General features: G+C 40.7%; 2 protein-coding genes across 2 annotated transcripts; one reads left to right on the top strand and one right to left on the bottom strand.

The window, feature by feature from the left end:
* Positions 1-1,540: 1,540 nt before the first annotated feature.
* On the bottom strand, positions 1,541-4,891 carry casp9 (caspase 9, apoptosis-related cysteine peptidase). The gene is made up of 10 exons (XM_072366623.1): positions 4,560-4,891; positions 4,271-4,478; positions 4,046-4,129; positions 3,907-3,968; positions 3,622-3,798; positions 3,454-3,543; positions 3,047-3,194; positions 2,742-2,930; positions 2,510-2,619; positions 1,541-2,403 (listed from the first exon to the last, which is right to left on the bottom strand). Exons 1-10 carry the CDS (start codon positions 4,689-4,691, stop codon positions 2,299-2,301), a joined length of 1,305 nt encoding a protein of 434 aa, XP_072222724.1. The 5' UTR covers positions 4,692-4,891; the 3' UTR covers positions 1,541-2,298.
* A 126-nt stretch (positions 4,892-5,017) lies between these two features.
* Positions 5,018-10,501, top strand: dnajc16 (DnaJ (Hsp40) homolog, subfamily C, member 16). Its single transcript, XM_072366622.1, has 14 exons — positions 5,018-5,788; positions 5,867-5,933; positions 6,577-6,901; positions 6,983-7,167; positions 7,301-7,405; positions 7,489-7,647; positions 7,749-7,879; positions 7,971-8,154; positions 8,885-9,064; positions 9,171-9,247; positions 9,343-9,423; positions 9,542-9,631; positions 9,708-9,878; positions 9,974-10,501. Exons 1-14 carry the CDS (start codon positions 5,616-5,618, stop codon positions 10,419-10,421), a joined length of 2,376 nt encoding a protein of 791 aa, XP_072222723.1. The 5' UTR covers positions 5,018-5,615; the 3' UTR covers positions 10,422-10,501.
* Positions 10,502-25,848: the final 15,347 nt, after the last annotated feature.

Here is a 25,848-nt window from a genome sequence, read left to right as displayed (position 1 = left end):
AAGTACACTACATCATTATGCTGCTAACATATGGTGCTGTTTTTAGCTGAGTTGTTTATTTTCCAACTCTGAGAAGTGACTGTTTGCGAGAGACAACAATTAATTTCTATTTTCCAAAGAAATACTTTGTGAAACTACAAAAAAAATCTAAAGTCTTAGATTTGTAAAGTAAAGTAGATTTGGAGACTGATTTGTCTCATATCCTTTTTGCTTTTCTCCCTTTCCATCCGTTGCCTTAATGAACCGTCCCAGTGTGTCACATGTAGATTAAAACAGAGATGGTGCAGCACAGTCACAGCTGTGTGCGCATTTTCAATCAGGCTAAGAATTTTTATTCTTACAAATTCTGGATACCTGCATCAGAAATCAAACAAGTTAATCAGTTTTTAAAAAGAAAAGGAAAATGCCTCGAGAGAAAGAAATTCAAGGCGAACTAAATCCAGCTTTAATTTGAGAATGATACACGTAATCAATCAAAAGTCATGTTAATCCAACAAATAAATGGTGTGATGAATTTCTTTTTGGACAGAAAATGGGTGAATAATAAAGGACTGGGGGGATCTCTGATGGAGGAATGAGTGAACCATCTTATCTACAGAGGAACTTGTAGTGATGTTGTATCAAGTTTCTTGACAACCAGGGAAATCCTGTGGCTTTTACACAAGTGTGACACTTGGCTTGTTTTAGAGTGACTTTATTGTGTTCATTGTATTATCATTACTCTTACTGTTATAAGATTTAACCTTTAAACTATGATTAACGGAACCTTGATGATGGTGGGGGCAAATAAAATGGAACCACCTGTGATTTTATGCGGACTCCTAATGGCAGTGGAGAGAATGTAAGCCTCCATTTAAGTATCTGTGCAATCTTAAGTTTGAGACTCACGGATACCATCTGCTGGTGGTTGGAGCGTTGAATCCAGGAAGCTTTTATTCAGTCATACAGTTCCTGCAAGTCCTTCATGCTGTTGCTCACAGGTTGTATGTATTATAGTTTAGATGATGCCAACAGAATGTGTTGCTTCTGGGTTTGTAGAAGAGTGTTGACTTACAGATTAGAGAATACATTTGTTTAAACGCATGTTCCATGTACACCTCATTGAATTTGTTGGCTTTTTAAACATATCCACTCAAGATCTAATCTGCTTTGAAACAGTGCCTACAGGTAAAGGTGATACCTTTTATAAATCAGCCACTTATGCAAATGACTTTTTATAATGCTATTTTTTTTGTCTTTTTGAAGTATTTGGTTAAAATATTTAATCAAATTACATCTCCCTTGACTGTGATCAGTAAATCTGTTCTGTGCTGTCTGAATGCACTGATGTCATGTGTAAAAATCATATGTCCGCAGGTACCAGTAACAGTCACGCGTCGATCCTCCCTTGCTATAAAATGTCAGTTTATGGTGTAATTGTTATCTAAATTCACATTAGAGTGTATCAGTTGTTCAGTTGCTTTTGTACTTGTGTCCCTGCTGTAAATACGTAGCCAGAGCGCATGAAGTGCTTCTTCTGTAGACTACGTCTCCCATAAAGTAGGTAGTTATACAGAAATAAACAGAAGGACACATCGCAGTTTTTCCACTCATATCTTATAACTCTCCAGTGTGGCACATTACTTGCCAATTGCAAGTTTTCATTTTTTTCAGGTGTTATTTTCACAAAAAGACCCCTTGGAATATGATCAGTACAATAAACAGACTAGAGAGAACAGAGCATGAAAGTCTTAAATCAATGCGGCCCACAAAACCAACATTTTGGGTCCAATCTCAACAATGCAAGCTCTGGCACACAGTAGATGTTAGACTTACAGGCTGTGTTGATTTTTGGCTCTTGAGAACTGCTACACACACTATATACCGGTAAGAAATAAACCTAAACATAGTTTTGATAGGAAAGATTATTTTTTTCTATCCAAAATGACACCGATACCCATCCATCCATCCATTTTTTATATACCCGCTTAATCCAGTGAAGGGTCAAAGGGAGGCTGGAGCCTATTCCAGCTGTCATTGGGCGAGAGGCAGGGTACACCCTGGACGGGTCGCCAGTCCATCACAGGGCCACACAGAGACAAACGAGACACATGCACGCTCACATTCACTCCAAGGGACACACCCATACCCAAAGAATTGATCTAAAAATACAAGAAGACACACATGTAGTAAACATGCACAGTAGGACTTGATAATTTCAGTAAAACAACAGTCAGAAAACAGATCAAATTCATGAATATTACAAAAGAAATGGCTTTTCTGTCTACACAAACATTCCCTGAGAGTGGAATTTTTCCACTATGCTGGGGTTTGAAAGTAGAGGAGTTTGCGGAGGAAATTAAAAGAACCGGGCATCTGCTTGTAGAGCCCTTTTGCAGAGTTTCGGGAAACTTCGTCGTTAACCTGAAAACAAGAAGAGTCCAGACTCAGACATGCTTCTAAATCAAAAATCTCTAAATGCAGAAAAGGGCTCCATTTTTCTCATACTGTTAGGTTGAGTGAAACTCACCATCATAAGCATTGTGACCAAGTCATCAGTTGCAGCATTTTCCTCGAGAATGCGGTCCAGCATCTCGACGTACCATGAGCCGGACGAGGTGTCTCTCCAGGAAACATAACCTTTATTTGTCACATGGTTAAAGAGGCAACAGGAAGACAAGTCAGTTCAATTATCTTTGTTTCAGGTGACTTGTATTGTAAATACTATTATTTATCAGATATGCACTGAACAACAAACACACCGGGGAACGTAGAGTAGGACACCAGGATGTCACTCGGGGTGGGCAGCGTGGCTCGAGCATCAGTTTCATCAGAAGTGCTCAGAGAGTCGCTGCTGGATGACATCGGGATGGCGTCCGTCTGGTCATCTGTTCTACCGATTGATGGCTGAGCCTCATCGGGGGACACCTCAAAGCCTGTGTCTTTTTCCCCTTAAGGACGAAAACAACCGTTCGTGTTAGAGACCACTTTAAGAGCATTTCACATACAATCAACTGTGCTTTTTTTTTTAAAAAAGTTAATGAACAGCGTGTTTGGTGTCAGCTACCTCCTCCACAGGCCTGGATGAAGAAAAGTTTAGGCTTGCTTTGTAAAGAAGGGCAATGCTGCCCATTAAGGTAGTTTGTGATGTGCTGAACTGGAACATGCTGTCCATCCACACCATACACTGCACCAGGGAAGCGGCTGTGACTTACCTACAAACATAAATATACTGAATTAATACCCGAGTAGATCTGACAGAAAATCTATGTATTCAAATCATGGCCAGAAGACAAGGTTTCTTTGTTTACTAAAGGTCAAATTCAAAAATATGTAAGTAAACTGGTATTTAGCCATGAATAATTTCAGAGGCTGGACATCTAGTGATCTCACTGTGATGTAAAGGTTTTCATTGAGAGCCACTTACATGCTATAATCAAAGGTACTAAGGCAGAAAAACAGACCAGGTCTTACCTCAGTCCCATGTGAGAGCATGATAACGACACAGCAGTCAAACTGTGAATGGTCCTTCTTTGACAAAGCTGACAGTTCATGTTTGATTTGCTGAAACATGGAAATAAAGGTCAGCACTGCTTTCTTTCCCGCAGTTCCAGCCACAGTAGTAGAAGAAATGACTCTTACTCTTTGTTTCAGGTTCGTCTTGACCTCCACGATGAAGTTAAGTGCCTTGAATCTTCTCTCCAACTTATCGCAGTCAACGTTGGACCCTTTGCGACTGTTCAGCTTGCTCTCACGTTCAAACTCCACATTGTTTATGATAAGGCAATGACCACAAGGACTGGCATCCATTTTATAGCTCTGACACACACACACAGGGAGCAGAGAAAATAAATTGCCTGAAGATCCCCCCCCCCCCAAAATAAAACCCATTTGCTGTGACGTGTGCGATAAATAAATGATGCTTACTTTAATACTGTCCCGCCGTGTTCTTCCTTGTGGCCTTGGTCTAAAGGTCTCTGTCTCAGGTGCTGTGAAAACAATATATGCTTAACAACACTGGACCTATATGACTCTTAGTAGTGCTTAATAAAATTGCATTTCTTACATGGACTGGGAGTAGTGGTAGGCCTCTGTAATGGATAGATGGGGACAGTGTCTTTGTTTTGCTTATCAACATCCATTGGAGAAACTATAATACAAACAAGAGTGCATACGGTATACTATGGTCAATACATTCAACGATTGTTCATCTTGTAAGAAGATGGTTTCAAGTTGTTTTAGGTATTCTGTGTCAATAGAGATCAAATGGACCTTGGTTTCACACACTTACTAACTGGAAGAGGCTTGATAACTGGGTGCACCTTTGTGGGTGCCGCAGGTTGAAGCTGAACTGTTGGGGCTCCACTCTGCAGGATCTCTGCCAGATGGTGCTGAGCAGTCTCCTGAAGGCACTCCAGAAAGAGTGGAAAGGCTCGACTCCCGCGGGTCTCTAGATCCCGGACTAACTGTCTCGCTTGGTCTCGTCTGGTCCCAGAACTCTGACAGGAGTCAAAGGTGTCTACTGTTTTGTTCTGCTTATGTAAGCTCCTCAAAACCTTAAATTATGTGTCACAACCTACCTTTATCTCATCGATCATGTCCTGGGTGAAAACTCCTTTTTCAAGTAGGGCATCATAGAGGTTTGATGGATCCAAGTCTCTCACCAGATTAATCCTGTTTCGCTGAAGAATCTTCTTGTGTTGTTCCTCCATTCTCCATTCAGTACTAACAAAGCAAGAGGACAGAAAGAAAACTAAAAGCTGTACCTGACATTTACGTGCTTTTACCACCTCAGTCGATGTCCTAAAACAAGCCCTCTGCTTTGTAAAAATGAAACTTGTTCGTCTACAATAAGGAGTGTCTTACAGTTGTTATTTTTCTCGATTGCACTAGTTATTTCCTTGTTTACATCACCGCTGCCTGTGATTGGTCAACCGAAGAAAGCCAGAGGAAAAAAAAGGTGCGCTTGTTTGTTGTCACGGTGCGTCGCAGTTACACTAGCAACGTGAGACATCACGTTAATGTTAAAAATGGCGAACTGAAAAACCTCAAACCTAACGCATTAAAGAAAATGAAGCTGTCACCAAATACTCAATCTCCCAAAATTACTTTCGCCAGTGGGAGCCTCCTTCTCTACTCCCGCTTCCCAGCAGCAGGTTATTATCAGCCATCCCTGGAGCAACTGTGGGATGCAACGGAACACACCCTGTATTTCGCCGTCGTTTTACCTCAACGTTAGCTAGGGAAAAGGAGCAGAACCGTTTTCTTAAAATATGTGGCGTAGTACCGGCTGACTGCATCTGCTCGAGGTGTAGATCTGTTGCGCTGAGACCTGCTATAGCAGGTGTAGCACAGCCACCAGTCCTAACTGAAAAAAAAATGCGTCAACGTTTTATCCTCGAGGAACATCATTAATGCCACAGGCAAACGCCGTTTGCTCCTAAAAATTTGATCTTTTTCCCCCTACTCTATGTCGTTACCGTGCCATAATGCCATTTTGTCCTCAACATTTTGGAGTAACATCTGCAAATATCTCAGATTTGTCAACCATCTAAAATCGGCGTGAATGATGTGGAGGTCCTCGGTCCACTTCAACCTGACGGTGTTAGTTGCTCGGATGTATTAAGGTAACTGTGATGACAGGGTCAAAGATGTCTCTGCCATTGGCTGTGGTGGTGGTCCTGTCTGTGCTGCTGGCAGGATCGACCCATGCCGGGTCCGAGATGGACCCGTACAAAATATTAGGAGTAACCAGGAGTGCGAGCCAGACTGAGATCAAGAAGGTCTACAAGCGTCTCGCCAAAGAATGGTAATTATTTCCCCATGACAGTGACTCGATCTCATAACATTCACTCATTTCCCGACTAATGAGCATCTTCGTCCAAAGGCATCCTGACAAAAACAAAAATCCAGGCGCCGAGGATATGTTTATCAAGATCACTAAATCGTACGAGGTTAGTCATGCTTATAATGGAATAACCCAAGACACAATTCTGTGCTTAAGACTTGAGCCACTTCTCATTTCTTAATATTTTGCTTCCAAGGAGCCACATTTTAAACTGGTTTTTCAGTCAGGCATAAAAAGCCACCTAACTCAAGGGATGAACCAGTTTTGTGCCAACACATAACAGACAACTTAGCAAAGTATTTATACGATTTGTTACCAGCAGCCTGTTGCAAAGACAGTATTTGCTTTAGTTTCTCCTGCTGCATCTGCAAAAAAAAAGCCAAAGAATACAAAGTGACAGACTTTTGACAGATTTTTGCACCAAATTTAGCTGACAACCTGATTTATTGTGTCCTTAATACTTTGAGGAAATACATCACTGTAGATATTTCCCATTTTCCTGGCAATATAGAACAAGAATAAACTTTTTTATAGCACTTTTCTTAACAAAAGTTAAAAAGTCACACAGCAACCGATAAAACTGGAGTCAAGTTAAAAATCAACTTTGAAACAATACGACAATATAAAGTGCAATGAAATTGAGGGGCAGTTTGTAAAGAAATGAGGGGTGGCTCAAGATCTGTGTGCTAGTAATGTATACAAACAGGAACACGACTTCCATGTTAGCATGTGTTCTACCTCAAATCTAGATCCTGTCGAGTGAGGACAAACGTGCCAATTACGACCGTTATGGGCAGACTGATGACACCCAGCCATATGGCAGTGGTCATTACAGCCATCGCCACGACAGCTTTTACTTCGACGAGTCCTTCTTTAACTTTCCCTTCAACAGCAAGAACCACAGAGAGTTTACCGACAGCAAGTACACGCTACACTTCAACCAGTACGTCCACGATGTGGTGCCTGACAGCTACAGGAGACCATACCTCATAAAGATCACCTCCGATTGGTGCTTCAGCTGCATCCACATCGAACCGGTCTGGAAAGATGTGGTGCAGGAGATGGAGAGTCTAGGTCAAGAGAAATGACTCGCATTCATTTTCATGGGGTGAGTGAGGAGGTTTCATGTGTTTACGGATGTCCTTGTCTTCGCAGGTGTCGGAATAGGTGTCGTGGATGTTGGCTACGAAAGGCGGTTGGCCAATCACCTCGGTGCTCACCGCACTCCATCCATACTGGGAGTCATAAACGGAAAAGTGACGTTTTTCCATTATGCTGTAGCAAAGGAGCACCTGAGGCAATTCGTAGAAGACCTTCTTCCTCAGAGACTTGTGGAGCGGGTAAAAGAATCCGCACATGAGACTTACTTTACATAAAATCCAGTCAAGAAAAACTGCTTCTCAATGCATTACACGGGAATAGTTTGTAAACACTCATAAAAGTGACTGAAGCATCTCATGTTATATATTTCAGGTCAGTGACAAGAATGACCAGCAGTTCTTGAAGAGCTGGCACGAGCTCAACAAGCCGCACGTGCTTCTGTTTGACCAAGTGCCCGCAGTTCCTCTGCTGTACAAAGTAGGTGATTATTTCGCTCTGTTTCCATGTGAAATGTGCCACCAGTAAAAACAAATCGGTCACGCTTGTTTGTATCTCCTTAGCTGACAGCTTTTGCTTATAAGGACTACTTGCAGTTTGGTTATGTGGATCAGGGCCTCTCAGAGACCGTGAGTCTGCAGAAACGGTTCAATATTAACACTTACGCTCCGACCATGCTGGTCTTCAAAGAGAACATCGACAAGCCTGCTGATATTATACAGGTAAAGCAACAAGTAGCCTCTGGAAGTTAAAAATCTTATGGTTTTTTGACAGCTTGTGGCACACGAACACTGATTTCTCTTCACTCTGCATTCCTCTGCAGGCTAAAGGAATGAAAAAGCAAATAATTGACGAGTTCATGTCAAACAACAAGTTCCTCCTTGCACCACGGCTGGTCAATCAGAAGCTCTTCGACGAGCTCTGTCCCGTCAAACAGTTTCATAGACGCAGGAAGTAAGAGTCCAGTTTTTCTGTGTGAAAGCAAACTGAATTTCCATACCTCATTCGCACTTCAAACTACTGTGATTGTCCTCCGTCCCCTCAGATACTGCGTCCTGCTGATCACAGGGGATGAGGAGACATTATCTTTTGGGAACCAGGCGTTTCTCTCTTTTGCTTCCACCAATACCAAGGAAGTGGTTCGGTTCGCTTATGTGTACCAGCGGCTGCAGCAACCACTCTGTGACATCCTCATGCAGAGCAAGGACAGCTCACAGTCACCGCCGCAGGTGCTCGCCCACGTCTTCATGACACAAGCTCCACAAAAACCCGATTTCCAAACGAGTCGGGATGCTGTGGAAAACACAATGTGATGACAGATCTGCTGATGGGGCAGTTTAGACTCTTATAGCTTGGAGCCACTAAGGTTTAGTATTAAAAGAGGAAAAGCCTTCCTTTAAGACATCATCTGGATGGCAGCCTGTTTTGTTCCATAACCTGTGTTTTAGCCTTCAGCATCAATAGCTCCTCCACAGTTACCCTTACCATGTTAACTACGTGTTTTTCTTCACATGGCAGCGTTTTAACGTGCATTTCTTCATGCTTCGATTAACTGCGCTCACTGACGACAGGTTTCAGCTTCAGATCTGTCTGTCTGTAACGCAGTGCTGCCTGGGAGCCTGAAGATCACGGCCATTCATTTCAGTATTCTTTAATTTTCCACTCATTTGTCGCAACTTTTTCCTCTTCCGCCCTATCAGACTGGCATCAAATTCAAATTTGAAAGCAACAGCAACAGTTAACTATGTATGTTGGTGTAATTTGGATGCACTGCATTCTGTTAATTGACATTTTGCACAGCGTCACAACTGTTTGGGAAACAGAGCAAACGAAACGCATGAAAAACTTGACCCGCAGTACAGTAAAGTGTTGGTCGCCATTGGCGATTTCTACTCTGTTCTTGGCAGTGTGTGACTGGGTATTCCTTCTTATTTTCTCTGCGTCGGGTTGTGTGTGCAGGTGCTAATCCTGGAGCGGCGTAATGTCGCCGGGAAAGCGTTGTTCAAGCCGGTATCCGCCTGGAATGGCAGTGAGGAAGACAAGCAGCGTCTTCTGGAGGAGCTGGAGCGACTTCGGAAGGACCCATCTATCCTCATCCACGACGCCATGCTGCCCGAACTCAATAATGAGTTCGCCTCAGTATGTTTCCTTATGACTAAAATCCACGGTTCAGCCTGCTGCTGATATTCATAAATGCCAACAAACTGTGGTGTTACTAAGCCCTGTTTTTACCACAATTCTGTAGATGTTTGTAATTCGGTGGATCTATGCATCTTACGATTACCTCACTGAAGTCATCGATGATATTCTACATAACAACTGGTAGGTGTAACTCAGGGATAATGTTAAGTCATTATATCATAATATGTAAAAAAAACTAAAAAAAAACCCAACTTCTTTCTTTCCACCTGGCTTAGGCGCGAGATGATGCCACTTCTGTCCCTCATCTTCTCTGCCTTGTTCATCTTGTTTGGAACCGTGGTCATCCAGGCCTTCAGGTTGGTGGAATTACCCGCATTTTTATTTTACTGGACTGTGACTACGATAAGCTACAAAGAAAGTTGAGGAGAAGGCAGCTAAAACAGGAGAAATGCTCTTTTCTTCCTGTCACTGCAGTGACTCGAGTGACGATAAGCAGACAAAACCGAAGGCAAAAGATGGGACGAAGGCAGAAAATGGGTCATCGGGGACCAGTAGCACCTCAAGGTAAGAAAAGCTTTCTAACTCTTGTTTTTTTTAAGTGTCAGGTTCGTTTGTGTTTATTGTCCGCTGTCGATTTTAGTCGGCCTCCTAAAAAGAATTTTGTGGAGGTGACAGAGTTGACGGACATCACCTACGTGAGCAACTTGGTGAAGCTGAGGCCGGGACACATGAACATAGTGCTGGTGCTCACCGATGCCTCCAAGAACATCCTCCTTAGCAAGTTTGCCAAAGAGGTCTACTCATTCACTGGGTAAGCTTAAAACATTCGATGTTAAGTTGAATAGGTCCGTGATTTGAGTGGAGTCTGTGTGTTATTTATAGATACTTCCTTGTTGATCCCTCTAGGAGCATGACGCTGCATTTCTCCTTCCTGAACATTGACAAGCACGGCGAGTGGATGAACACGCTGCTGGAGTACGCTCAGGACGCCATGCAGATAGACACGGACGAGGATGACGGGGGGGGCCGTAAAACGGATTACACCGGCTACGTGCTGGCACTAAACGGCCATAAGAAGTACCTGTGTCTGTTTAAGCCCGTCTACACTGGAGAAGACCTGGACAGTAAGTCGTCTGAGGATGAAGGAGGGGCGTCAGGAGGAAAGTCCAGGTCCAGTTCCCGTGACGATCACCCACCACGCAAATCCAACCGCTCCCGCAGCCTATCCACCCTGCAAATCCACCACAAACTGGACCGCCTGGGATTGTGGATGGAAAGGCTGATGGAGGGCACTTTGCCTCGTTACTATGTCCCGGCTTGGCCGGGACTCGACAAGATTACTCCCAGTAAATAGATCAAAGACTGAAAAAACGCATTTCCTGTCACTCAAATTGTCTCCATTATCACGGGCGTTTGACGAAAGCTGTTTTTGGTACAGATAATATTACAAAATTGGCTTCAGTCCAACACATCCTTGACCGAACCGCTTACGCTCATTTTGTTTTCAGCTGCTGTCCGTCGTATTTTATTCAGGAAAAAGCTGCCGCAGCCTTGTGAGGGTGAAACTAAATCACTGTGGCCACCCGTGCTCCCGTTTTCACTGCAAGCGGTTAGATTCAGCCACACGAAGACAGGAACCGTCAAACCGCACCTCTGGAGTCTGTTTTTGACCTGTCGGGGCTGGTTTGTAGGACCTGTTTTTAATTTTCCATACAGCATGTTCAGCTGTTCACATAAGGATAATGACTGGGTGAGAAGTTAATCTCCTGCTGACTTCTTTCTCACCTTTGTCCAGTGGAGGCCGAAGTGGTTGAAGTGGGTGTGAAGATTTGCACAAATGGTCAATAAGGGTCTTCTCAGCTTTCCAACCATTCACCAAGTTGTCTGGACGGTGTATAAAGCCTCCTTTGATGAATACTGTGAATCAAGATGCATGAACCTAATACTCTATGTCTTTGCCTTTTCATCAATGCATCTCAGCTCATTTTTGTTGTTAGAAAGTTTATTTCCAAAATGCTGAGTCTATCGTGCAATATAGCATAATGCTGTCATGGCGATGCCTTTTACCCCGGACCTCAAGGTGTACTCCATGGTCTTCCTTGATGGCGGTTGTAGTAAACTCAACTCTTTTTCTTTTCTCGTTACTTTGTAACTGTTGGGGTTGTGGTTTAAAATGTGCGCCGCGACAAAAAAACAAACAAAAAAAAAGAGTTGTTTAGCAGCCGTCATCTGTGAAGCAACACTAGTTAGTCAGTAGCTTCATGTAGCAATGAGCAAGTTGTATATTTTGTCTTCAGGATGTTTTCCCAAAAAACCTGTCATCCACTGATTCACCATCTTTTGTCGACAAAAGGTGGAAAGCATGTGCTTGCTTAGTTTATCGATTTGTTTTGTCCACACGAAGTTTGAAAAAATGCTGTCAATATCCGATTGTTGGTACTTATTGATGTGAATATGGCGCATAATCCTCTCATCTATAGGACGGCTACTTTAAAGAGTACATCGTTGGAAAGGTAAGACGAAAGTTTGACATTACCAAATACTGTTTAATATGTGTAACATTGATATCTGCAACTGTAAGATGTTTCAGGTTGTCTTAAATGCATTTATCCTGGTTGTAATACATTCCAATTTAGGTTTATTAAATAAAAGAAAGAATTGTAAGCTGAATTTTATTTCCATAGAAGTTTACTTTGCAGCAAACTACCAGGGCGTTTGTAATGTACCTTTCAAGCACACATTCAATGATCACAAAGCCAGCATTTGACACATCTAACTACGGTAATGAGTTTTAATTGCGGAGCGTTGAACACACCATGATGGAGCGACTACAGGATCTGCAGTACAAAAAAGATAACTATCTAACAGTAAAGTACAGTTTAGTGCGTCGTTGTTGCTGTACCCAGCATTATTACAGTTATCACTTCAAACTGTTTCCATTCATTTTTAGATCATGGATCAAAATTAATGGGATGAAATGGCCAAACAGGCTGTTCAGCTGTTTCCTCTCATGGCAGAGTCAGTTCTCTAATTACTGAGTGAACGACATCTGGGACGTGTGGGGAGAGGGGATCATCACGAGTCTGCATTAGTTTCCATGATGGGGTTCTTTAGGACATCAGTTTGACTCCCGCAGTCTTCAACCTGCAGGTCAATGTAAGGAAGAGTGGGGGAAACTGGACCTCTGGGCAACCTCGACTAGCAGTTTGCATTCTGGATTTGGATTGAGATTTTCTGTAGGAACATTTGAAAAAAAAAAAAAATACTCCATTTAAGGCTCAGAAACAGACGACAGGAGTCAGGTTGGTCCATCGCTCACAGGACAGGAGTCACATCAAAGTAGATCCATGCACACTAAAGGTCACCCAGACTTTTAATGGGGAGACAGAGATCTAATATTAGAAAGCTAAGGCAGCCACATGCTCTCTGATTTATTTGGATATTACTCTCTTTATCACACTGAAACCCAACTTTGTAGAAAGCTTTCTTCTAAAAAGGCGTACGTTTTCTCATGGGTGTCCCATTAAGAACCTTCCATACTAGCAACTTCTGAAGTTTTCCCTCTACCGCAGGTCTCAAAATCTGCACATTGGTATAACACTGTCTGCACAAAGTGTTACAACAACTATGAAGAAAATGTGACAAGTGACTGACAATCTGTGACAGTGAAAAGATATGCAGGATGAGTACTTTATGTGAGAAATGTGTTGAATTAGGTTCTGTCCAACAGATTCAATGTTTGTCTACGAACAGCGACAGAAAAGATGAATTCATACCTCGGCTCTTGAAGATGTTTCACCTAACGGGTCTGAGTAGGACTCCCTCCTTGGGAAGTCCACAGATGCACCATCTTTTTGCCATGACTCTCTCTTTAGCTGTTGCCTCCACCCTTTTCCCACCCTTTGTGTGCTGTCATCCAAAAAAAACAGAATTCATGGTTGAATCAAAGTATATAAAGCGATCCATATGTCTAAAATAAGTATGAGTGAGTATTAATTAGCTTGTTGTGGGGAATGTAGTCATTCCGTAACTGTTATGTTAAACATGCCAAAACCTTTTACAAATTGAAAGCCACAAACACAACAGAGGCTTCTGCAGTCTGTGCTTCAGCCAACACTTCCCACTCTGTAAGATATCAAACAAACGCCACAACAAAGTTCAGTGGCATTGAACAGAAACTGTCTGCTGCAAGTCGGCTTGAAGGGAAACAGTTTTAACCTTTGAGGAAGTTTGTGTCTTCTGTCTCGGAGCTGTACGCTTCTCAGCTTCAGAGGGACAAACGCCTGGAAGGAAACCTCATGCCGCATCTAATAAAAGGCCACATTGAGGCCAACGTAACATTTCAAGAGATTAGGTCCATTCTATGTACAACAGGGAACATATTGGCTGATGTATCGTGTAATTCTGATTGGTTTACTTACCTGTTTATTACTGGGAGCTTATGAAATCTGATAAATTGCAGATTACCTTGAAATAATCCTCAACGGACAGAAGATGAACTGGAAATCAACACACTCAGATTATCCCGAACAAAACTTTTGAATTTCAGTGGGGAAAATGCCTGTTGTGGAGGGTTGTAGCTGAAGGGTTGAGAAGCCCATTTTGCTCAATAGCTGGAATGTCAGTTTTTAAAAGTTAAGTTGACAAATGTCCTACAAATAACTGCAATGCCACGGGTATCATATTGCATCACCATATGGTAGAAAAGCTTTGCCCAAAACCATGTTGTGAACAATATGATACTTGTTTTCTGCCCCCTGGTGGACACCTTTCGCACTACAATCATTCTGACATTTCACAGTACAATCCAAAATGGCTCAATCCCATTAGCTCGCAGCTGGTTGTGTCAGGAAGAAACATTTAGTTATTTTGAAGACCTTATGGTGGGATTTTCTTACATTTTGGTTAAGGGAGAAATAAAGACTTCAAAAAAAAAAAAAGGAATTTACAGTCCATTATTTCTTGGGTCAGACATTATAGGGTTAATAATTATCTCTCTCTGTTCATTTGATGCTACTTTTTAAAGTTTAACACTCTCTAAATACAGCAAAAAGCCAAATGTTTGTGGGTGACTTCATATTCTCATACTTATCTAGCTTTTCTACACAGTCATGTTTCTTTTTCTTTTGAAGGACAAAAAGAGAGAGCATTAGGGAAAGATCTAAAATACCCTTATCACTTTTTTATACCGTGAAACTTTCCAAAACTTTGAAAATCAATATTCAGTATGTCTTGTAGTTTCCTCAGACCGCTAACAACAGAAAAGGTTTTAAAAGCATCTAACCCACCCACCCTGACCCTTTGGAAATGTTCCATCCAGACAATAACAAATAAAAACAATCTGACTGTTTCTCAAAAAGTCATGCTTATAAGATGATTCTCCCCACCACCTAGTTTAGAACTGAAGATGATTCTCAGATGAGAGGTGAAACATAAGTAAGTTACATAAGTTTAAAATAAAACTTTAAATAAAACGTGTTAAACTTATTAACTTATTATTACTTATTATTACTTACCATCGATATCTGACATTTTCTAAATACTAAACTTACTGTAAGTTAATAATAAACTTACCATGACTAACATAACTAGCCTAAACTTATTATTAGCATCTATTTTTTTCTGTTTGTTTTGTAAAATGTTTATACAAAATCTATATAAAAAAATATTAAAAAAATGTGTGCAGCGGTGCAACTGTATGTGTGCAATCTGAATAGAAATGTTACATCTCTGGACTGTATGGAGAATTGTTCCACGCCCCCAAAATCATCCCCGTTACCTCATAAGCAAGTGAGCGTGAAAACTGGGCAGGAAAACGCACGATGGGCTGGTTTCCGGCAAATGTCACCTGCAATCCAAAGTATCCCTCATGGAACCTGCGGAGTATCTCATTGCTCTCCTGAGGGAAAGGTGGGCAGAGGGGTTCAAAGAAGAAACAGGGTCAACTTGATCAGTGAGAACTACAATCAGACAAGTCATTTGGAGCGAGCGGCTGTGCTGGTAAATTTTCCAGCAGAAACATCAAGACTGATGTTAAGTTAAGTGTGAAGTGAGCACTTACAGCATCCAGTGCTTCAAGCTGTGAGCCAGAGGTGGATGGCTGGGGGCTGGAACTCCTCTCTGGATAGGCAGGGTGAACCTGTGAGCCATAACCTCATGTTAAACACTCTGCTATCAGGATACCTACCGCTGACAAAATAGTTATTTTCTGGATTTACAAAAACTTGAACTAAAAACATCCACAAAAGTGACTTTTTCCTCTGTTTCTGATGGAATCCCAACATTCTGGTATAGTGTAGGCTACAAACCTCCCACTGGGCAGCCTCATCTCCTCCCCACTGTGAGCCAGAGGTGGACGGAAGTGGACTGGGGCTCCTCTCTGACCGGGCAGGGTGCACCTGTGAGCCATAACTAACCATCAAATACCGTGCTTTCAAAATGCTTCCGCTGCTCTTTGGTACACTGCAAAGCATGAATTCCTTTTACAAGAGGCAGGGCTTTCCTAATAAATATGTTAGCAGAGTTTAGTATAGACCATTGACCTGCTGAGCAGCCTCCACTCTTCCATGATGTAAGCCAGAAGTGGAAGGCTGGGGGCTGGAGCTCCTCTCAAGAGGGGCAGGATGTGCCTATGCGCCATAACTAATTGTTACATATCGTCTTCTTAAAATGCTTGCTGCAGTTCTTTGGTATGCATTCACGTGTATTTTGAATAATTACTATAGGCTACTTTCACAGGAGGCAGCACTCTCTTCATACAGACATTAGCACATTGTTCAGTGTGGACCACTGACCTGGTTTGCAGCCTCAGCTCCTCCACGCTGTGAGCCTGAGGTGGAAGGCTGCGGGGTGGAGCTCCTCTTTGGCCAGGCAGGGAGTATCTGTGGGCCATGACTAACTGTTAATATTCCCTTCTAAAAATGCTCACTGTGGTTCTTTGGCACTCATTTACATACATTTTAACGCATCCCTGGAGGCTGCTTTCACAAGAGGTAGTGCTGTATGAATACACATATCAGCAGCAGAGTTTAGTGTTTGATCACTGACCTTATGCGCAGCCGCCTTTCCTGCACGATGTAAGCCAGAGGTGGACGGCTGCGGGCTGGAGCTCCTCTCGAGAGGGGCAGGATGTACCTGTAAGCCAAAAAAAAAAGGTTATATGTTGTCTTCTTTGTTGGCTACTTTCACAGAAGACAGTCCTCTCATAACAAAGACATCAGCAGTGCAGAGTAGACCACGAACCTGCTGGGCAGCCTCTGCTCCTGCACTCTGTGAGCCAGAGGTGGACGGCTGCGGGCTGGAGCTCCTCTCCAGATGAGCAGGGTGTACCTGGGAGTCATACATATTGTTCAATATTATTTTCTCAAAATGGTTCCTGCTACTCCTTCCTTCATTTTATAATCATAACAACAGCTTATGTTCACATGAGACGTTGCTTTCTTAATACACATATCAGCAATGTCAGGTGTAAACCACTGACCGGCCGGGCAGCCTCCAGTCCTGCCAGCTGTGAGCCAGAGGTGGACGGCTGCGGGCTGGGGCTCCTCCCTGGCCAGGCGGGATGTACCTGTGACAAATACTTATCGTTAAGCGTTGTGCTTTCAAAATGCCTGCTGCTTTTCTTTGGTATACATTTGTATCTTAAACTGTTACTATGAGCTACTTTTTCAGAAAATGACTGGAGTGTTTAGTGAGCCCTACTGACCTCCTGCCGTGAGATGGAGGTGGACGGCTGCGGGGTGGAGCTCCCCTCCGGAGGAGCAGCAGGGCTTCTGCAGGGCCGTTTCTGCGGTGGCTCCTGGGGGTCTCCAGAGCTACTCTCTGGCTCCCTCTTCCTCTTCCTCTGGTTGTTTTCCTGAGATATGGAGATAAAAAAAGCAAAGGTCAGACTGTGGGAAACATGATCAGTTCAATTACAATTACTTTGTCTCTAAAACCTTTTAGGTATGTTGTTAAGTTTAATCCCTTTTAAGAAATTTCTGTAAAGAAAATGGTTGAAATAAAAAACATCAACAAACCACTGTTACATTGACTGCAAAATGTAAACAAACAAAAAATGTATCTGACGTATGAGTCTTTGAAAATGAAGTCACAGTTTATTACACGTGTATTACTTCTGAAACAATTTGGTCCTGGTAATACTTTGCAATTTCTTTGCGTACATCACCTTTCATGAAGAATGAAATGGAAAATAGGCTTTAAACTTGTATTTTTATTTTTCTCTCATTACATCACAAATGGATATTATACTATTTGCTGGTTTAGTTTCTCAGTTGCTCATATTTCAATTAGTGCTTCAGACTCAGCTACGCAATAAGTTATTCTGTCATATGAGTTACATACAAGGATTTTTTTTCTTATCTAAAATGGATCAAATATCCCCTACTGATCATGCAAAACTAGTACCTGCACACAGTTGATAACCAGAAATGAGCGCATGTGTGACAAATTCACTTATAACATGAGAAATGTATACTATTTCCACACAATGACATTAAAGTGCAACTCACAGTTAACAACTGTAGTGATTTAAAATGTATAAGACATGCAGAATAAACTACATATTTGAAAAAAAGCTAAATAAATACAATTATATTTAGAGATGCTGCAGAATCAGCTCTGTTCTAGAATCAGTAACAACTTGTAATGTTATTGTTGGAATCTGTATTTTTCAAAAATGCACAAAACTCAAACTCACACAAAAAGCATCTCTGAATGCTATTGTTAGAATCTGTATTTTTTTTTAAAATGTACAACACTAACAAAAAAGGATCTCTGAAAGTTATTGTTAGAATCTGTATTTTTTTAAAAATGTACAACACTGAAACAAAAAGCATCTCTAAATATTATTTTAAGGCCAATATAGACGTTTTTAGTACACTTTAAGTTACTTTAATTGTTAACTAGTGAGTTGCACTTTAATAAAGTCACTTTTTACTTTACAAATAAGGACAAATTTAGCAACCAAGCTACCCAACAAGCTAACTAGCGCAAACAAGTGGGTAATAATGAAATAGTTTCTATTTTAAATAGTCTCGCCTTTTCCATGTTTTCTGTGAAAATAGTTGAAGTCAGTTTATCCTTCGGGGGGTTTTCTGTCGGTGGTTTATCTCTTTGCTAGCTAGCAGTAGTTTGAGCGCTCTGTGAGTGCGTCGTTTCTCTCCGAATTCAGGAGTGAAAGGGGAGCAAGAGTTCGATCAGGGTAGCTTTTATATGGAATCCATGGCAACCATAGATTCCGAACGTCATTTCGTCATGAAGAAGTGACCTGTAACCATATGCGTTTTTTAAATATATCAATTCAACGTGTTCTGTGTGTTTTTTAAAAAAAAAGCAATAATTACACCTGCTTTTTCCTCATTAAATTGCTATTAATTTTTTTCTGAAATTTCTAAATGATTTAAAAAAAAACTTTTAAAAACATTTTTTATGGTGTTTACTTTGCTTTTTGTTGTGTTTCATAGTTACACCATGAGATTTATGTTCTCTGCTGGTGGCATATTATTTGGTAGATACCAACAAGGCCACTGACACGTTTAAAAAAATGTCTTAAAGATTAAATGCCTTAAAGACCTTGTGTTTTATCTAATCTGTCTGCTGATACCCAGGCATAGGGTTAGGGTTATCTCAATAGGTTTGAGAAGGGGGTGAACTGTTGAATTATTACTCAAGTGAGATCCAAGTCTATTCATACTGTTTGACCTTCACATTCCAAGTCAGGCAGTAATGAAACTTGGAACTTCTCTAATCAGGTCATCTTAGTGTCATAGTCCTGTATTTGTTGTCTGTGGTGTTATTTTTGGTGTTTTTTTTTTTGTTTTTTTTACCTTTTAAGGCATTGGCTGGCTGGGCAGGCTGGAAATCCCTCCTCCTGGCTGGAACCAGGGCTTCAGCTCTTCTGCTGCTCATCAGGCTCCTTACCGCAGTAGCTTTTAAGGATCAGTATGTGCACCCACTCTCTGCCAGATTGTCTGCCTCCTCAGCGTAGCAATCAGGCCGGTTCACGGCTCTTCCTAGTAATGTTTGCTCTTGTTCTAACCAGTTTTCTGCTGTGCTTCCTGGTTAATCCCTGTTGGTCAAGAATGGGTTCACTCACCTGTGTTTCCAACTGACCTCTGTAAACCGGTTCCTGTGAAAAAAGACCTTTCCTGTGGATTACTTTCCTCAACCTCCTACCTGCCTGCCCAGCTTCCTAATGCTTCTGCATCCACTGAGGACAACCAGTGGCTCACCTAAATATCACTCTGACATCCAACTCCAGTAAAGCTAGACACACATTAAAACCAAATTATTCTGGACACATCTTTGGATTATCGACTTCAACTATACCAGGATTTAATACACCTCTTCTTCTTCTAGTGACTCAAACTCTGTGAGTGGACTGTTTTCCAGATTCCCCGATTCCCCAGCTCAGTTTCATCTATTAAACCTTTAACATATGTAACTGTCTTCACTGAGTCTTTTGTACTTTAGAGTCTGCATTACTTTGGCTGCATTTATTCCATGTGTCAGAGGTGACACATGGAATAAATGGAAACATTTCTTTAGCCACTATTTGACTTTGTCTAAATGATTCAGCTTTGTGATGACCCACAGAAGACGGTAACATTTCTTTTCTCTGATCACATGACAGGAAATGTTTGTATGTTTGTATGCATTCTATTCTCCACCTCATCATCAGCAGGTCATGTCAGAAGCTTTTATGTGTCTGAAGTTAATGAGCGTTACCAACGCAGCCAGGAGATGGCAGTGCAAACTCAATGATTGCTGAAAATATACAAGTGTCTGTCTGCAGATGTCAGTGAAAAGTGAAATGACAACACAGGAAGAAAATGCTTCCTGGTACATAATCTTAAGCATATTTAATGAGCCGTGAGGCCATGGTGCTTATAAACTGTTGATATACTCATAAGCAGCCTCAAATTTTCTTAATTGTCAGCCTGCACATTGATATATATGTATATATAAACCTAATATAAGACTTGAATGATTTGCAGATTATACTGCTGTGTTAATTTACATTTTAATAAAAATACCCCCCCCCCCCCCCCCCAAAAAAAGACTTAAAAACTCTTCTGGAAAAGCAGTCGAAAAAAAAAAAATCCATTTTCATTGAGCGTATGTTGACATTGTTGCATTGATAACGCTTTCAGGATCACTGTGATATAGAATGTTCCTAATTTTGTCAATTTTACAAAGGTGCAAGAAGGTGAGTCAAAGGACATCGGTCTTCTAAAACCACAGTTTGTAAATCAGTGATTACTTAGGGGGAACAAAACTGCAAGCATTTTAAAAGCTAAAGATTGCCACTGTTACTTTCTCAGATTCCAATTGCTGCAAATACTCTGCTGAAGGACAGTGTTACTAAAGAGAAAATACTGTCACTGAATGTTGGAGGTCAGGTTCAACAAGACAAACAGTTGGACGCAGTGTGGTCCAGTTCCAAAAGTAGTGAAGCATAGTAAACAATGTGATGTCATTCAGCTGTAAAAAAGTTGGTATAAATATGGCATTTATGTTCGATGCATGATGGGAAAATAAAGAAATAGATTGAATTAAAAAGCACATTTTCTGTTCTAGAGTAAAAAGAAATGGGACTTATGTGTTCTCTTTTTTAATCTCTGCAGAAATCCATGGTTGCTTAGCTTGCTTTGTAATGACTTCATTTTTTCAGCTAATAATGACTAATTTGACAATGTTCGGTATGTGCGTTCTTGAAAGGGAAGTCACTCCCTTCCTCCCAGTGTAGATTTAGCCCTCACCCCGTTTCTTGGCAGACATTTAACTGTATGTGCATGAGGGAGTTCCTCTCCTTGTGTTCAGTTTGATTAGTGGAGCCTCATTGACTGTGTTGTTTGAACCTGTGTTCCCCCCCCCCCTTCTCTGAATAATTTGTTTTCAGTATTATAAGGTTCACAAATAGGCACAGAAGGGAGAATTTCATCCTCAAACTATACGTTGTGTTTAATTGTTTTAATCTGTCTGGTATGCAAAGAATATTGAATGTTTTAGGACAAGATTGAACCTTTTCAGACCTAAGGCTACTTTTGAAACAGCCTCCTAAAACCTGAGGGTTTTCTAAGAAAAATTAAGTGTCCAAAAAAGCAATTTTTTCTCACCCTCTGCTAAAACAATTTGAGAGATTAAACTTTTTTTTTTGCAAACTGCTGACTTTCTGTGTCTTGAAAATGTTGATGTAATATGAGCATCACTCTTTTTGCTTGACAAATGACACACGTGTCCGTTTATCTTTCGCTGAAGGACGCAGATGTTCCTCCACGTCATCATGATTTAAAGAATAGCAGAAAAGGGACTCCACTGCACACAGCAAGATAGGTACAGACTGATTTTCTTGCTCTGAATAGACATGCATGAACACTGTCAATGATAAACTTTGTTCAAAACATTTTGAGGATGGAATTTGTTAAGCAGTCTTAACAAACCCTAAAAGTTCATTTTGAAAAATGAATCAGTAAAACAATCAGAAAGTATTAGACAACAAAACAATACCTCCTAACCCCCCAAACATTCACCCCCATGCATCCATCAACACATTCAGCAATTAAAAATTAAGCTCCAAATAAAAGACTAAATAAAGAGAAGGAGCGAGGACAAGACAAGAAACTGAATGTGAACTAAGAAAAAAAGCTTCCAGAGATGGACTGTAACTGATCAGCTCTAAAAACTTTTTTTTAAATAAAAATGAACTCATTTGATTAATCTTGGACTGAAGGATTGAACTATCCTGCCACTGCATCTGTCTGGACTTGATACAATCAACACCAGAGGAAAGCATCATTTTCACCTTCCATCAAAAGTGAAAATCTGACAAACTTTTGGCTGTAATTTGTACATTTCTGCAATGAAATGGAAGGGAGTCACGGTTTGCTCTGTGGTTGATTCCTCCACTCCTACAGAAGAACTGCTAGGTCTTAAGTGACTGCTCTGAGATAAACCCCCTCATGCGTCTTCTCAGACTGACCTATTTCTGACTGCATCGAAACACACCAAACAGATCCATGTCTCTAACATCAGAGCCTCCTGAGTCTGACTCTGCAAATAGCATGATGACCTGTGCATTCAAGCATCAGTCAAATCCATTTATTAATTTGGGTCCAACATCTACCGCGTTGTTTAAATCTTCAGGCAGTTAGATGCTAATCAAGAAAACAGATAAGCAAATGAAAGTGAAGACAAAGAAAGAGGTACTGCTTAATTCCCTGTTAATTCAGCCAGCTCATGCTGTGGGATAACGGGAGGTGTTCATTATTCAAACAGCCCTGAAGTTAAAGATACGCCCCTGTTGCAGAGGGATTTCAGCTCAGTGATACTGCCTACAGAAGAAAATCCGTGGACTTAACTGTAGCAGCAGAAGTAAAAGAACAAGTAAATCTATACTCATTGAAAATTTATAGTGCCCTGATTGAGTTGATTATGCTGTTTGAAAAAAAGTCTAGAAATCAGGTATACAAATATTCCAGCCTTCATAAGCAAATACATATTCATCTAAAGCTCTACTGTGAAGAACAAAGCAGGCAATTTCATGAGTTTGGATGTAAGAAAACTGACTGTTTTCTTGTCCAAAAATAAATGAGTAAAAAACAGCCCAATGCTACCAATCCTTGTTTTATTTTAGTCAAAACAGGAAGTGGCTGCTTTGTTTTAATGTGTTGCCATAACGAGGTCACTTCCTGTCATTAGGGCTGCTGACAGCCTTCTCCAAGTTGTTTTTATTCTTGCACAAAATGCAGCGGGCGAAGGAGAGGGGACTGAGGAGTTCGTTTAAGAAACTGAGATAGAGACAGATCAGACAGTTCAGGACCAGAACTGATAACTCAACTGATAAAAGTGAGATTTTGATATACAAAAAGGGTTTTTAGAAAAATATGACTCTATTAATGATGTATTCCAGATTTTGACACTATGGCCATCACCCTGTTGCTCATACTTGCACACTGACAGCAGATGACCATTAACTTTTGATGATCGTTTCACCCACTCATCCACCTCATCCCATACTTTTTATACCTGATTTGATCTCAAAAGACATGCGAGTGGCTAAAGTTTCCCATCACTGTTTCATGCTGTGGAACCAGAAAATTTGGGGAAAAAAATGAAATTTGCCAAAATTACACCAGAACAACAACAAAATAAGTCTACCCCAGCTTTAAGGATAACAAAGTAAAGCTTTGCTTTGCAATGAAGCTTTCGTGAAAGCTTATTAAGGTAGATCTGATCTATTCAATTCACTCTTTCCTACCTCTTGGGCTTTTCTTCCACTTTCCTGCCATTCCCACGCTGTCAAACCTTTCACATTAATTATGACATCACTGATTTGGTCCAATGGCTTTCCTTTCTCAACCAGCCAAGCCAGTCTCTTTCCCATCTTTTTAATTCTCGTTTCTGTGTCACCCATCCAACTTTCCCTCAAACCCGACCTTCTCCACTTGTCCAAGATGGAGCCTCAGAGAAGCCCACCACCAACGTCACATTCCACCTTGATTCAGCACCGGAGTCTAATCGCTGAGCTTTACTCCAATTCTTTGTTTAACTAACTTTATCGACAAAATTTCATTTGATTTGATTTGTCCTTATTGAAGTGCATCATTTATTTCAGTGCTGGTCAAGCTCGTTAACCTCTTGTTGTCTTTGCACACAATGATGCATTAAGACAGAATAATCACTCAGCTCCTCTCTACTTTCTAAGTGTTATTGGACAAAACTGATCCCATTGTTATAATGAAATAGGTAATTTTGTTGGGTTTGTAATGCCCAGACTGAAGTTTGTCATTCCTTTACAACTGCTTCCTTTTCAGTTACATGTCTAGAAGAACTGGATACGTGTCTGTCTCCTGTAATTTAATAAGCCTGACCTTGAAGTAAACAGACATTTAAACCCAGCCTGGTATTGCAATGTGCCCCATTCTGCAGGCTGCAGGTGGACCCCCTTCAAAAACTGGCCCAAAGTCTATCAAATAATGAAGGAGGAAATGCTTATAACCCTAGTTGGCCACTACAGCTACAGCCTAGCACAGACTTTCATAGTTTCCAACACTGTTTAGAAAATTATATATTTTTTGGTTCTTGGAGTGTATGTTGAAACTGTATGTTTCCTTTTGCTCCAATTTTTTCTGCTTCTTGTGCCATTCAAGTTTCCGGTTCTCACTGCTTTCTCATCTATGCAGATTTGCAAAAGGTACCAGTGCTGTTGTCATTTGGTGACATATGGAGACAAGACATACAAAAAGAAAAACAGAAAAGTGTCACATAAGCAGATTATTACACAAAGGTTGCTGTTTTGGCTGCTTTACAGGGAACAAGAAGTTATCTGCTTCCTAATGATCCCCTCTGTATAAAGCCATCTGTCCACCCCACCTAATCGGCTGGGACACTGTTTAATCTCTCCTTTATTCCCAGAAATGATGAGCACTTTCACAGCTGAAGTATGTAAAGAAAAACGTTTTTTAAAATTCTTATCTGTGGGGCCTCATTTATGTCACACATCTACTCACTCTGCCAGTTACAGCCAGGAGAAAAAGTCAAGATGACTGTAACAACCTTGTAGGTGAAACAAGTATGACATAATCTGGAAAATATCTATTGATAATGCAACAATGTTTATGAGTAGAATACAAACACAAGTAAGGTTGAAAGAGTTCTCAACTTAGATGTTTTTGTCATCAATAACTAAAAAGGGATTTCTGTTTTTTAGGCCTGCTGTTGTTATTGGCCTCTGATTTAATACCACACGAATACCTACAGTAAGATAAGTATGAGACATTGCAAACAACTTAAGCCTAAATGTGATAATAGAGACATGTGAGGGGAAAACAAACTGAGTATGGAGAGAAATGCGCCTGAAAAGGTGACATGTTTTACATAAACTAAAAAAAATACAAACGTGTGTACATTGTACAATTTTGTCAATTCACTAATATTTTACAGTTTAATTAATTAATAATAAAATTAATATAAAACAATTTTACAAATGCACACATCACAGCCTGTATACACACTATTACGCTTTATGCAGATTTTGGCCCCAAGTTCACAGATCATGAAGGTGTGTATGTAGCAGCACCAGATGCAGACACTGACTCATGTCAGGTTGGCAAGGTGAAATAACCAAATCTTGATAGACTTACATAATAAACTCAAAGTGCTGCAGGAATGGACTGTAAATCCAGAAAAACAAAATTAAAACGTAAATGAATGGCTGGTAGTAAAAAGTGAAAGTGGAAATAAAGCTAACCCACACACATAATAAAACACAGAAAAGAGGCTGAGTACAGGGAACTGTTCGTCCACTTTGTGGCATGGCGTAGGAACAATCACCTCATCTTGACTATGAAAAACAGATGACTGTGCAAAGAATGCTGAACATAGTGGACAATACTGCAGCCCTCAAATAAGCAGTGTTGAAACAACAGAGTGTTCAAAGAGAGAGAATCAAAGAGGAGATGAGTCATCTGGCTTGTCATCGGTGCTTATTTCAAAAGTCTGCCTTTTTGATGGTATTAGGGTGGATTCGTTCCTATGGCAACTGCACATCTAGAAGGATACAATCAATGCATAGACAGGTTTTAGAGCAACATATGCTCCTATCCAGATATTTTTCTATGTTCTATGGTAAATAAAATATTGGTTATGAGATTTACAAATCATTGCATTCAGTTTTTATTTACAATTCTTTTTTTTTTTTTAAATTAGTTGCAAAAAAATCCATCTTAACTATTCATCAATCAACTATCTATACATAGATGCCCGTCATATCTGCATTT

Source organism: Leuresthes tenuis, unplaced genomic scaffold, assembly GCF_036924035.1.
Source record: "Leuresthes tenuis unplaced genomic scaffold, fLeuTen1.0.hap1 SCAF_16, whole genome shotgun sequence".
NCBI lineage: Eukaryota > Metazoa > Chordata > Actinopteri > Atheriniformes > Atherinopsidae > Leuresthes > Leuresthes tenuis.
This window is presented reverse-complemented; position numbering and strand designations above follow the sequence as displayed.

Bases quoted from the DNA above. Each gene is read 5' to 3' on its own strand.
- dnajc16 (XM_072366622.1), top strand. From the start codon at position 5,616: ATGACAGGGTCAAAGATGTCTCTGCCATTGGCTGTGGTGGTGGTCCTG. The intron at 8,155-8,884 runs GTGCTCGCCCAC...TTGTGTGTGCAG, and splicing joins GCTCACAGTCACCGCCGCAG to GTGCTAATCCTGGAGCGGCG. The intron at 9,424-9,541 runs GTTGGTGGAATT...CTGTCACTGCAG, and splicing joins GTGGTCATCCAGGCCTTCAG to TGACTCGAGTGACGATAAGC.
- casp9 (XM_072366623.1), bottom strand. From the start codon at position 4,691: ATGGAGGAACAACACAAGAAGATTCTTCAGCGAAACAGGATTAATCTG. The intron at 4,479-4,559 runs GTAGGTTGTGAC...GACTCCTGTCAG, and splicing joins ACATGATCGATGAGATAAAG to AGTTCTGGGACCAGACGAGA. The intron at 2,404-2,509 runs GTGAGTTTCACT...TCTTGTTTTCAG, and splicing joins TGGTCACAATGCTTATGATG to GTTAACGACGAAGTTTCCCG.